Source organism: Mesoplodon mirus, assembly GCF_964341445.2.
Source record: "Mesoplodon mirus genome assembly, chromosome: 4".
NCBI classification, from domain to species: domain Eukaryota; kingdom Metazoa; phylum Chordata; class Mammalia; order Artiodactyla; family Ziphiidae; genus Mesoplodon; species Mesoplodon mirus.
The window spans coordinates 151,005,606-151,019,143 of NC_138979.1; the positions used below are offsets into that span (position 1 = coordinate 151,005,606).

Below are 13,538 nucleotides of genomic sequence, written 5' to 3' on the forward strand. Positions count from 1 at the left end.
CTGCAAATAGCAAATTACATTTTATAAACTGGTTTAAACGTTTCAGTCTTTAAAATACCCTTCTAATTGTAGAGCCTGCTGTCCTTTTTGGAGTCATTCAATGAAGGAAAAAAACGCTTTCTGGATGTCCTGTCGATAACAAGGAATCTAGATGAACTGAATGAAGATCAGTTAAAGTTGAGAGAAGCCTGGGATGGTCTCAACTGCCAGGTTACTGTATTGTGTTGATTAGAACATTTTCACGGGGCAGCTTTGTTTGTTGGATGAGAACTTTAGACTTCCATGAGGAATTCTGTAAAAGACAGAGTAGATGCTTCATCAGAAAGTTGTTGGGAGAGCGTTATATTTTCTCCATGATCTCATTTGGGTAGTGGTTGATATTGAAATAGGAATTTATAACATTCTGTTTAGAGAAATTGCGGGCTTATACAAAGTTTTTATATTTGCCATCAATTCTTGGTTTGCCATAGTAGATTATCCATATTCTGATTGACATGCAACCTCCTCTCTGCTTTGGACCAGTATCATGTATCACTATCAATAGATGCTTGAAGTGGGTAGGGACAAACCCAGAGAGAATGTGTAATGATGAATGTGTGTATGTGTGTCTGAATATATCTGTATGATTTCAGTCGTTTTAAATTTATTGAGTCTTGTGTTATGGCCCAGGATAATATGGTATATATATACTATTTGTACTTGAAAGGAACATGTATTCTGTAGTTATTGGATATAGTATTCTATAAATATCAATTAAGACAAGGTGGTTGGTAGCATTCAGATTATCTATGTCTTGACTGACATTTTGTCTAGGTATTCTATCAATTTCTGGGAGAGACCTATTAAAATCTGTAGAATCCTTCCTTTAATTTAGTCAAATTTTGTATCATGTATTTTAAGACTTTGTTATTAGGTGTGTACATTTATGATTGTTATGTCTTCGTGAATCAACACTTTTACCATTATGAAATATTCCTGTTTATCTCTGGGAAGACTATTTTTCTTCATGTCTACTTGATCTTATATCAGTATGATAATGTGGATTTACCATCTTATGCTTTTTTTCTGTTTATTCCCTCTGTTTTTTGTATCTCTATTCTTTCTTTTCCTGCCTTGTTTTAGATTATGTTAATATTTTTAGAATTCCATGTTAATTTATCTATTGGCTTTTTGGCTCTACCTCTTTCAAATTTTTACTGTGATTACAATGTACATTATAAAATTTTTATAGTCTACTTAAAGTTCTACAACTTCTAAGTTATTGTACAACTTCTTATAATACGTGGAAGTCTTGCAATCAAATCTCTCATTTTTTATGCTTAGTTGCTTTATATATAAATATATATAGGACACAAACATATGTTTTAAAGTCCCCAAGACCATGTTATACATTCTTGCTCAAAACAGTCATGTATGTTAAAGAAATTAAGGAAAAAAATTAGTCTTTCATATCTATATAGCTATTTATCATTACCATTTTTCTTCGTTCCTCCCTAGAGATTTGAGTTTCCATCTGAACTCATTTCCATTCAGCTTGAAAAACTTCCTTTAACTTATCTTATAATGCAGATCTGTGGATGGCAAATTCTCTTAGTTTTCTTTGATGTCTAAATGTCTTTATTTTGCTTTCATTCTTTTTAAACATCTTTGTTGAGGTATAATTTACATATCATAGAATTTGCTCATTTTAAATGGCTAATTAAATGACTTTTAGTGAATTTACAGAGTTACAACAGAGACTGTACAGTTTGTAAGTCAAAAATACTCTTTGGCCCTGGAAAAGTTTGCCAATTCTTGCTCAAGCCTCTTGGCCATCAAGAGCGACACCCTGTTTTCAGAATATATTTATCATACCATTTGTATAGTGTGTTAAACACTAGCACAGTGGCTTAAAAGAGCCACCCTTTCAGTCCCTAATTTTTTTTTTTTTTTTTTTTTTTTGTGGTATGCGGGCCTCTCACTGTTGTGGCCTCTCCCATTGCAGAGCACAGGCTCCGGACGCGCAGGCTTAGTGGCCATGGCTCACGGGCCCAGCCGCTCCGCGGCATGTGGGATCTTCCCGGACCGGGGCACGAACCCATGTTCCCTGCATCGGCAGGCGGACTCTCAACCACTGCGCCACCAGGGAAGCCCCTCAATCCCTAATTTTGAAGAGCTAGTGCAGCTTCAGAAATTTTCCCATCAAATGGCAGTGCTCATTGCAATTTCAGCTTCTGTTCCGACCACAGTTTGACAGAACTGATCCCTGTGAAGGGCAGGAAGTCTCTGTTACGAATCCTCAACAAAACAGAAGGAGAGGAAGAAAATACTGTCTGTATAGTTCAGGCTGTTCCAGGCCAAAAAGACCCAGTCTAATTTTGCTGCCTGTGATTTGGAAAAATCACCCAAAATAATGAGAAAAACCATTAAAAGAACTATTTTGCAAGATGAAGTGCTACAAATTGATAGTAGTTTGAAAATCTGTTCCGTAGGTGGAGTTCTGCTCATTTTCTTGGTGTTGCAAAATGAAACTTATTGATTTTAAAGTCATCAGGTGTATAACAGTCAATACCATCCAGACAGATTCTGGTTCAGTTGGTTGAGGACACAGATATCTCATAGCATCTTAATAAATGATTTCATTTTAAGCCTGCGATAGGAAATAGCCACATTACGTTATTTTGACCTGACAAGATCTTATATAAATTTTCATGCAAATTCAAAGGTAATTTCCAACACTGAGAAAGAAAGTGTAGAACTAGTTTTCTACATTAAGAGTGGGAAGAGGGCTTCCCTGGTGGCGCAGTGGTTGAGAGTCCGCCTGCCGATGCAGGGGACGCAGGTTCGTGCCCTGGTCCGGGAGGATCCCGCATGCCGCAGAGCGGCTGGGCCCGTGAGCCATGGCCGCTGAGCCTGCGCGTCCGGAGCCTGCGCTCCGCAACGGGAGAGGCCACAGCGGTGAGAGGCCCGCGTACCACAAAAAAAAAAGAGTGGAAAGAGAGGAATGAAAGATAAACACCGCCTTCTATCTTTCCTCTTCCTACCGCTGCAGGGAGTACAGCCCGCAGTCAGAAAGCCCACATTTGGTTTCTTGCAAAACATATACAGCTTTCTTTCTGTTGTGAGAAGAATAACAACTGAGTTAGAGGTATCGTTCTTAGCTTCTCTTTTGCTCAGTCGTTTGCCAGTTTTCTGGGTTTTTTGTTTGTTTGTTTATTTTTTGGGAAACTCACAGATAATTCAGATATATATAATAAAAGCACATGCTAACTTGTTCATATTAAAATTCACAATAGTGAAAACATTTTTTCATTCTTTTCCAACTGGAGGCTTAATGGTATGTAGTTAATGATTTAGGATTGTAGAGCTGTCTTTTGTCTTACACCTTTTGAGAAAATAAACTTGCAAGGCAATTAAAGCAAAACAAAATACTACATGGTGTCACTTATTTGTGGAATCTTAAAAAAGTTAAACTCGTAGAAACAGAGTAGAAAAGCGGCTGTTCGGGACTGAGGGTGTGGAAAATAGGAGGAAGTTGGTTAACGGGAGCAAACTTTCAGCTCTAAGATGAATAAGGTCTGAGGATATCATGTAAAACATGATGACTATAGTGGTAACACTGTATTATATCATTGAAATTTTCTAGAGAGTAAAAACTTAAATGTACTTGCCCCCCCCAAAAAGATAAATATGTGAAATGATGGATGTGTTCATTAACTAGATGGTGAGACTCCTTTTATGAAGTAAATGTATATCAAATCACCATGATGTACACTTTAAATATCTTACAATTTTATTTGTCAGTTATGCCTCAATAATGCTAAAAAAAGCAAAACAAAATGCAAAAACTGTAACACTTAACGTTTCTGGTTTATGAATAGTCCCATTTGACTGCCTTGAAGGAGGCTAGCTTTGTCCTCATTTAGCATCTTTGTACTTGGGTTGTTGGTTTAATGGGTTTTTTTTTTTTTTTTGATACTTTGCTCTGCATATAGTGGGTACCCAATAAATGTTTTTCAATGAATTAATAATGAATCAAAGAACCCTACACTTAAAAAATAACCTAATTTTGCCTATTCTTTCCTCTAAAAGTGATTTAACTCTAAGAATAGTGACAACTCCTCTAGTAGAACTAGAATGGTAAGAGAGAATACAGACTTAAAACTCGTACTTTCATCATCAGGGTGGGGTCCTCCCCACTGGCTCTCTTATATTGCTGACCACACTTTACTGTAACCGTGTCCTTGTCTGCTTCCCCTGCTAGGTGGTTCAGGCAGGAGCTGTGGCTGTTATTTATCTGGTTGACCCTTAGATGTGGAGCGTTGTGGTAAACTTACTCTTGCCTTCATGACACATGGATCTGGGCAAGGCCCTACCCCTATTTTTATTCCTTTATTAAATTCTATGTTTACTTCCTTTTATCCCCATACCCTCCTTCCATCCCTCTTTCTCCTTAGGCTGCCATTGTGATGTGCTTAATGTGTATCTTTTTGTTTTATGTGTTCTTGCAAAATGCAGTATTGTATTTCTGTGTCCGTGTATTTTTAGGTTGTGTGAATTGATATTGTATTTTATTCTGCTCCTTACTTTCAGTTTTGAACACATATATTTAAATAAGATGCCTCCATGTTGCCCCTCATGTACACCTAACTGGCATCTAACCGCTGCACAGCCATCTGTGGTGTGTGACCACTCCCCCCACCACATGTCCTTCCTCTACTCCAGAAGCCTTCTGTGTCTTTATACCCAACTCTTAGCACAATTCATAAATGTTTGCTCAATGAGTGAATGAATGAGTGTGTGAGGTTTTTTTTTTTTGAATTTTTGAATTTATTTTTTTATACAGCAGGTTCTTCTTAGTCATCCATTGTATACACATCAGTGTATACATGTCAATCCCAATCTCCCAATTCATCACACCACCGCCCCCCTCCCCGTGCTGTGTTCCCCCCTTGGTGTCTATACGTTTGTTCTCTACATCTGTGTCTCAATTTCTGCCCTGCACACCGGTTCATCTGTACCATTTTTCTAGGTTCCACATATATGTGTTAATATATGATATTTGTTTTTCTCCTTCTGACTTACTTCACTCTGTGTGACAGTCTCTAGGTCCATCCACGTCTCTACAAATGACCCAATTTTGTTCCTTTTTACGGCTGAGTAATATTCTATTGTATATATGTACCACATCTTCTTTATCGATTCATCTGTCGATGGGCGTTTAGGTTGCTTCCATGACCTGGCTATTGTAAATAGTGCTGCAATGAACATTGGGGTGCATGTGTCTTTTTAAATTATGGTATATGACCAGTAATGGGATTGCTGGGTCATCTGGTAATTCTATTTTTAGTTTTTTAAGGAACGTCCATACTGTTCTCCATAGTGGCTGTATCAATTTACATTCCCACCAACAGTGCAAGAGGGTACCCTTTTCTCCACACCCTCTCCAGCATTTGTTGTTTTGTAGATTTTCTGATAATGCCCATTCTAACTGGTGTGAGGTGATACCTCACTGTAGTTTTGATTTACATTTCTCTAATAATTAGTGATGTTGAGCAGCTTTGCATGTGCTTCTTGGCCATCTGTATGTCTTCTTTGGAGAAATGTCTGTTTAGGTCTTCTGCGCATTTTTGGATTGGGTTGTTTGTATTTTTAATATTGAGCTGCATGAGCTGTTTATATATTTGGAGATTAATCCTTTGTCCGTTGATTTGTTTGCAGATATCTTCTCCCATTCTGAGAGTTGTCTTTTCATCTTGTTTATGGTTTCCTTTGCTGTGCAAAAGCTTTTAAGTTTCATTAGGTCCCATTTGTTTATTTTATTTTATTTTTTTTGTGGTACATGGGCCTCTCACTGTTGTGGCCTCTCCCGTTGCGGAGCACAGGCTCCAGATGCGCAGGCTCAGCGGCCATGGCTCATGGGCCCAGCCACTCTGCGGCATGTGGGATCTTCCCGGACTGGGGCACGAACCCGTGTGCCCTAAATTGGCAGGCGGACTCTCAACCACTGCACCACCAGGGAAGCCCGCCATTTGTTTATTTTTGTTTTTATTTCCATTACTCTAGGAGGTAGATCAAAGAAGATCTTGCTGTAATTTATGTCAAAGAGTGTTCTTCCTATGTTTTCCTCTAAGAGTTTTATAGTGTCCAGTCATACATTTAGGTCTCTAATCCATTTTGAGTTTATTTTTGTGTATGGTGTCAAGGAGTGTTCTAATTTCATTCTTTTACATGTAGCTGTCCAGTTTTCCCAGTACCACTTATTGAAGAGACTGTCTTTTCTCCATTGTATATCCTTGCCTCCTGTGTCATAGATTATTAGTTGACCGTATGTGCGTGGGTTTATCTCTGGGCTTTCTATCTTGTTCCATTGATCTATATTTCTGTTTTTGTGCCAGTACCATATTGTCTTGATTACTGTAGCTTTGCAGTATAGTCTGAAGTTAGGGAGTCTGATTCCTCCACCTCTGCTTTTTTCCCTTAAGACTGCTTTGGTTATTTGGGGTCTTTTGTGTCTCCATACAAATTTTAAGATTTTTTGTTCTAGTTCTGTAAAAAATGCCATTGGTAATTTGATAGGGATTGCATCAAATCTGTAGATTGCTTTGGGTAGTATAATCATTTTCACAATATTGATTCTTCCAAGAACATGGTATATCTCTCTATCTTTTGGTATCATCTTTAATTTCTTTCATCAGTGCCTTATAGTTTTCTACATACAGGTCTTTTGTCTCCCTAGGTAGGTTTATTGCTAGGTATTTTATTCTTTTTGTTGCAATGGTAAATGGGCGTGTTTCCTTAATTTCTCTTTCAGATTTTTCATCATTAGTATATAGGAATGCAAGAGATTTCTGTGCACTAATTTTGTATCCTGCTACTTTACCAAATTCATTGATTAGCTCTAGTAGTTTTCTGGTGGCATCTTTAGGATTCTGTATGTATAGTATCATGTCATCTGCAAACACTGACAGTTTTACTTCTTTTCCAATTTGGATTCCTTTTATTTCTTTTTCTTCTCTGATTGCCGTGGCTACGACTTCCAATACTATGTTGAATAATAGTGGTGAGAGTGGACATCCTTGTCTTGTTCCTGATCTTAGAGGAAGTGCTTTCAGTTTTTCACCATTGAAAATGATGTTTGCTATGGGTTTGTCGAATATGGCCTTTATTATGTTGCGGTAGGTTCCCTCTATGCCCACTTTCTGGAGAGTTTTTATCATAAATGGGTGTTGAATTTTGTCAAAAGCTTTTTCTGGGGCTTCCCTGGTCACGCAGTAGTTGAGAGTCCACCTGCCAATGCAGGGGACGTGGGTTCGTGCCCCGGTCCAGGAAGATCCCACATGCCACGGAGCGGCTGGACCCATGAGCCATGGCCGCTGAGCCTGCGTGTCCGGAGCCTGTGCTCCACAACGGGAGAGGCCACAACAGTGAGAGGCCCGCATACCACAAAAAAAAAAAAAAAAGCTTTCTCTGCATTTATTGAGATGATCATATGGTTTTTATTCTTCAATTTGTTAATATGGTTTATCACATTGTTTGATTTGCATAATTTGCATACATTGAAGAATCCTTGCATCCCTGGGATAAATCCCACTGGTTAATGGTTTATGATCCTTTTTACGTGTTGTTGGATTCTGTTTGCTAGTTTTTTGTTGAGGATTTTTGCATCTATAGTCATCAGTGATATTGGTCTGTAATTTTCTTTTTTTGTAGTGTCTTTGTCTGGTTTTGGTATCAGGGTGATGGTGGCCTCATAGAATGAGTTTGGGAGTGTTCCTTCCTCTGCAATTTTCTGGAAGAGTTTGAGAAGGATGGGTGTTAGCTCTTCTCTAAATGTTTGATAGAATTCACCTGTGAAGCCATCTGGTCCTGGGCTTTTGTTTGTTGGAAGATTTTTAATCACAGTTTCAATTTCAGTGCTTGTGATTCGTCTGTTCATATTTTCTATTTCTTCCTAGTTCAGTCTTGGAAGTTTGTGCATTTCTAGGAATTTGTCCATTTCTTCCAGGTTGTCCATTTTATTGGCATATAGTTGCTTGTAGTAATCTCATGATCCTTTGTATTTCTGCAGTGTCAGTTGATACTTCTCCTTTTTCATTTCTAATTCTGTTGATTTGAGTCTTCTCCCTTTTTTTCTTGATAAGTCTGGCTAATGGTTTATCAATTTTGTTTATCTTCTCAAAGAACCAGCTTTTAGTTTTATTGATCTTTGCTATTGTTTTCTTTGTTTCTATTTCATTTATTTCTGCTCTGATCTTTATGATTTCTTTCCTTCTGCTAACTTTGGGTTTTGTTTGTTCTTCCTTCTGTAATTCCTTTAGGTGTAAGGTTAGATTGTGTATTTGAGATTTTCTTGTTTCTTGAAGTAGGCTTGTATAGCTATAAACTTCCCTCTTAGAACTGCTTTTTCTGCATCCCATAGGTTTTGGATCGTCCTGTTTTGTTTTTTTTGTTTTGTTTTGTTTTGTTTCTTTGCAGTATGCGGGCCTCTCACTTTTGTGGCCTCTCCCATTGTGGAGCACAGGCTCCAGGCGCGCAGGCTCAGCGGCCATGGCTCACGGGCCCAGCCGCTCCGTGGTATGTGGCATCTTCCTGGACCTGGACACGAACCCGTGTCCCCTGCATCGGCAGGTGGACTCTCAACCACTGCGCCACCAGGGAAGCCCTGGATTGTCCTGTTTTTGTTGTCATTTGTCTCTATGTATTTTTTGATTTCCTCTTTCATTTCTTCAGTGATCTCTTCGTTATTTAGTAAAGTATTGTTTAGCCTCCATGTGTTTGTGTTTTTTACGTTTTTTTCCCTATAATTCATTTCTAATCTCATAGCATTGTGGTCAGAAAATGTGCTTGATATGATTTCAATTTTCTTAAATTTACTGAGGCTTGATTTGTGACCCAAGATGTGATCTATCCTGGAGAATGTTCCGTGCGCACTTGAGAAGAAAGTGTAATCTGCTGTTTCTGGATGGAATGTCCTATAAATATCAATTATATCTATCTGGCCTATTGTGTCATTTAAACCTTCTGTTTCCTTATTTATTTTCATTTTGGGTGATCTGTCCATTGGTGTGAGTGAGGTGTTAACGTCCCCCACTATTATTGTGTTACTGTCGATTTCCTCTTTTATAGCTGTTGGCAGTTGCCTTATGTATTGAGGTGCTCCTATGTTGGGTGCATATATATTTATAATTGTTATATCTTCTTCTTGGATTGATCCGTTGATCATTATGTAGTGTCCTTCCTTGTCTCTTGTGACATTCTTTATTTTAAAGTCTATTTTATCTGATATGAGTATTGCTACTCCAGCTTTCTTTTGATCTCCATTTGCATGGAATATCTTTTTCCATCCCCTCACTTTCAGTCTGTATCTGTCCCTAGGTCTGAAATGGGTCTCTTGTAGACAGCATACATATGGGTCTTTTTTTGGTATTCATTCTGCAAGCCTGTGTCTTTTGGTGGGAGCATTTAATCCATTCACGTTTAAGGTAATTATCGATATGTATGTTCCTATTACCATTTTTTAAATTGTTTTGGGTTGATTTTTGTAGGTCCTTTTCTTGTCTCGTTTTTCCCATTTAGAGAAGTTCCTTTAGCATTTGCTGTAGAGCTGGTTTGGTGGTGCTGAATTCTCTTCGCTTTTGCTTGTCTGTGAAGCTTTTGATTTCTCCCTCAAATCTGAATGAGATCCTTGCTGGGTAGAGTAATCTTGGTTGTAGTTTCTTCCCTTTCATCACTTTAAGTATAGGATGCCACTCCCTTCTGGCTTTTAGAGTTCCTGCTGAGAAATCAGCTGTTAACCTTATGGGAGTTCCCTTGTATGTTATTTGTTGTTTTTCCCTTGCTGCTTCCAAAATTTTTCTTTGTCTTTAATATTTGCCATTTTGATTACTATGTGTCTTGGTGTGTTTCTCCTGTATGGGACTCTGTGAGTGAGTTTTGATGGTGTTTAGCAGGGGGGAAATCCAGGTAGAAGGGGCAGCAAGGGAGAAGACCTGGGAGAGTAATCAGGGTTTGGGGCAATAAGTAGCTGGTATTTATGTGACTCATATATTTAGGGAGTGGTGGGAAGGCTGAGGAAGGAGGAGGTTGGCTGGATTGAGGGGCGGGGGCTTTGATGAAGCACAGATATTCAGGAGATATGGTAGAGATATCTAATGTAAATATATGATTAGGGCTCCTGAGGAAAGTAATCTATAAATCTGCTTGTGATGTATAGTTGTAATGTCAGAGAACACAAGGGCATACAACATTTCAAGTGATGGTCATTTAGTGCAGTAGTCTACCCCTGCTTCGAGGGGTGCTTTAACTATTTCTAATTTCCCTCTCATGACTGATTATGGATTTATCAAAACATTTGTTTTTATTCTTGTGCTCTCTTCTACTTTTGAACAAATTATGTTCTCGATCAGCAACTAGCCAACTGATACTTAGAACTAAGAAATTTACCTATCAATCAAGATTTCCTTGTCTAACAAACAGATCAGAGAATTAAAATACTATTTTTAAAGAGTGGTTTTAAAAGAATTCTTTGAAGATTTAAGCATGCTGTATGTGAAGAAATAAACTATAGAAGTGTCTACTGAAGAACATCTTTCCTTTTTTTTTTCAGATTAATGTGTGGAAAACAGAGTTGAATCATGACTTGCCCTCACCCCTCTATCAAATAGAAACTTGGCTCCAGGGGGTGGAGGAGCTTATAGATGAAGATTTGCCAGCCTCCCAGGATTACTATGAAGCCATGGCTCTAATGCAAGAGAAAATGACTTTATTCCAGGTTGGAAAAGAAAAAAGAAACATGGAAAAATCTGTGCTTTGTTAGGAACTGTTCTTGAGGAAGATGTTCCTAGAAAGGAGGGAAGGAAGTATAGTGGGTATTTGAGGATGGTTTAGGTGATTCCCCTGGAGATTTTTGGGTCCCAAAACATACCTTCAGTTTCTTGATGAGCATTCTTCTAGTGGAAACAATAAGAAGAGTCCAGTAAAGTCTGGACTCTGTAAAGTTTGGCAGAAAAGGAGAGGGGAGATTGTTTTAAAACATAGGAGATTGGGTTCTCACTAAAATGATATGAAAGAATTTGATAGGTGAGATTTATAGCATTTGAGCCCACAAAGGAATGGAAAATACATCTGAAAACAAAAGATTTTGATAAAGCTGTTACCAAAGAAACTGCAGTCTGTCTCTCTGTAAAATGGTCCAATTTAAAACATTTATGATGAAAATATTTATTTACAACATTTTAGTTAAAAATGAAAGGGCTTTTTGATTTTTGTTTTGAAAAAAGATGCAATGCATGCACAGAGCAAATGAGATTAACAAGCCTTCAGTTACAGTGTTTGGCAATAAATCTGGTTATATCATGCTACATTTCTTTTCAGAGTCTGATGGATAAATTTGACTGTCATTTGAATACTCTCCTGACATTTGAAAATAGAGATGAAAAACATTTGCCATTGGTACCACCTAACAAATTGGAGGAAATGAAAAGACGGTTTGTATCACTACCCTTTCACAGCTGCTGACACCTTTTGTGTTTGAGCACTAACATGGTGCTATAGGGACCAGAAAATACAAATTTTTCAATAATTTCTGACAATAGGTCTTTAAGTCTTGATAACAGTTCCTTCATGTTTTATGTAATAGTAACATTATATCATGCTAACATACTTCCTCTTTTATTGCCTGGTAGGATATGGTGGTGGAAAAAGTTCTGGACGTATAGTCAGAAACTGAGCTCTTTATCTTGGCTGTGGCCAAGTAACTATGTCTTTCTGTATGTTTCCTCATTTGTAAATACAGAGTAATGGTAATCACTCTGTTCATGTCTCACAGGGATACTAGGTGAAATGCGAGGAGGTGTATGAAAGCACTTTATAAACTCAGAAAAACTACAGATATGAAGATTATTTAATTTGTGGTTGTCCACATCATCTTCTCTTTTCTCATTATTCATAAGCAGCTTATTAGAATGATATTAAGAGGGTATTAGCCTTAATAATGAAAGCTGTTAATGTGTAAATGTTGAAATTACAGTTGCATTAAGTTATATGGAAGTTTTCAAATTTAGTAAAATATTTTAGAGATTAACATTTTATTATAGAATTTCTCAATAGGGGAATAGTTTCTTCAGAAAATGTTCTGTTAGATATTTTTATCTTAGAAATAGCTGTTTTATATCTAGTCACAATGTTTGTTTTACTTTGTTTAAAAAAAAATATGAGGATTCATTTGAGTTCCATGTGTTTAAAATAAAAAGTTAAAGCCCCAATATTTTTAAAAATGCCAAACAGATTTCTCACATTTGGCCAACAATATTAAATTAAATTCTAAAACCTGCACTATCTTCCAGAATCAACAACATTTCGGGGGAAAAATTCATTGCACTTCTAGAATTTCATTACTATAAGTGCTCAGTTCTTGGTTTGCTAGATGAAGTGAAATCAAAATTGGTTGTTTGGAACATCAAATACGGGAGCAAAGAATCTGTGGAATTATTGCTGGAAGACTGGCATGTAAGCTGCTTTATTTCATGTCTCAGACAACTGTTCTCCATGGTGCTGGGTTTGCATTTTTCCTTAGCACAATTTCCCTTACCTTTTCAGGTTTTGAGATGAGTTTTCTTGGTAGCTTTCATTAGCTTAAACATTGCCTAGAGAAAAGAATTACCGGTAGTCAAATAACAGACACTGGGAAGAGTAAGAAAGAGAAAACATTATTTAGCACAACAGAGGAGATTGAGTTAACTGGACTAAGTTACTTAATAGAGAAAGTTTCAATGTTCAATGTTATTTCCTTTAAAAAAATACCTACTTTCACTTACTGGACATCTTGTTTAATATTTTTCCCCACTCATATTTATGATTTTAGTCAAAATTAAATTTTTCCTTGAACATTTTAATTTTAGCCTTTCAAGTTTTAAGAGTGGGAAAAACAGTGTGTTTTGTCTTGAGTCTTTCTGGGGGAGGGGGTTTAGCTCTTGCAAGTTATAGGGAAAAAATGTTGCAAATGATTTAAATGTGTGTGTTTATTTGTTAAATTAACACTAAAGCAGACTGGCCATGTCATTTCTACAGTTAGGCCTTATTATCCTTCTTTCTGTTACTCTGTCTTTCTTTTTTTTTTTTTTTTTTGGCCGCACTGCGTGGCTTACAGGATCTTAGTTCCTCGACCAGGGATTGAACCTGGAGCCACAGCAGTGAAAGCACTGAGTCCTAACCACTGGACCACCAGGGAATTCCCTGTTTCTCTGTTTTTGGAATGAGGGCCAAAAAGAAAAACCCAAGATTGTAAACTTCAGTGTAAAAATTGGAAAAACATGATGAAGAAAGATTTATTTACAATTTATTATTTAAATACTGTACATTCCTAAACAGGAATCATCATTCTATATTAGACTAGATTTTGAATATTTTAATTTCTTTTTCCTACCTTGATTTTTCATTTTTCCATTTAAATAATCATACCATTGGCACATAAGTGTACAATGAGTTTTTAATAAACTGTCTATTTTTCCATAGATTTTACTAGCTTAAGGCACATAATAACTTGGTTAATAGTATTT

At 37.2% G+C, this 13,538-nt stretch overlaps 1 protein-coding gene across 10 annotated transcripts in view; it reads left to right on the forward strand.

Annotated features, from left to right (window-relative positions):
* SYNE2 (spectrin repeat containing nuclear envelope protein 2) overlaps nt 1–13,538 on the forward strand; it is a 341,983-nt gene that overhangs the window by 105,019 nt on the left and 223,426 nt on the right. For all 10 annotated transcript variants that reach the window (XM_082616958.1, XM_082616964.1, XM_082616965.1 and 7 more), the window contains exons 11-14: nt 73–210; nt 10,589–10,753; nt 11,356–11,468; nt 12,327–12,489. In XM_082616958.1, coding sequence (XP_082473084.1) covers nt 73–210; nt 10,589–10,753; nt 11,356–11,468; nt 12,327–12,489 — 579 coding nt within the window. The remainder of the gene's footprint in view (nt 1–72; nt 211–10,588; nt 10,754–11,355; nt 11,469–12,326; nt 12,490–13,538) is intronic.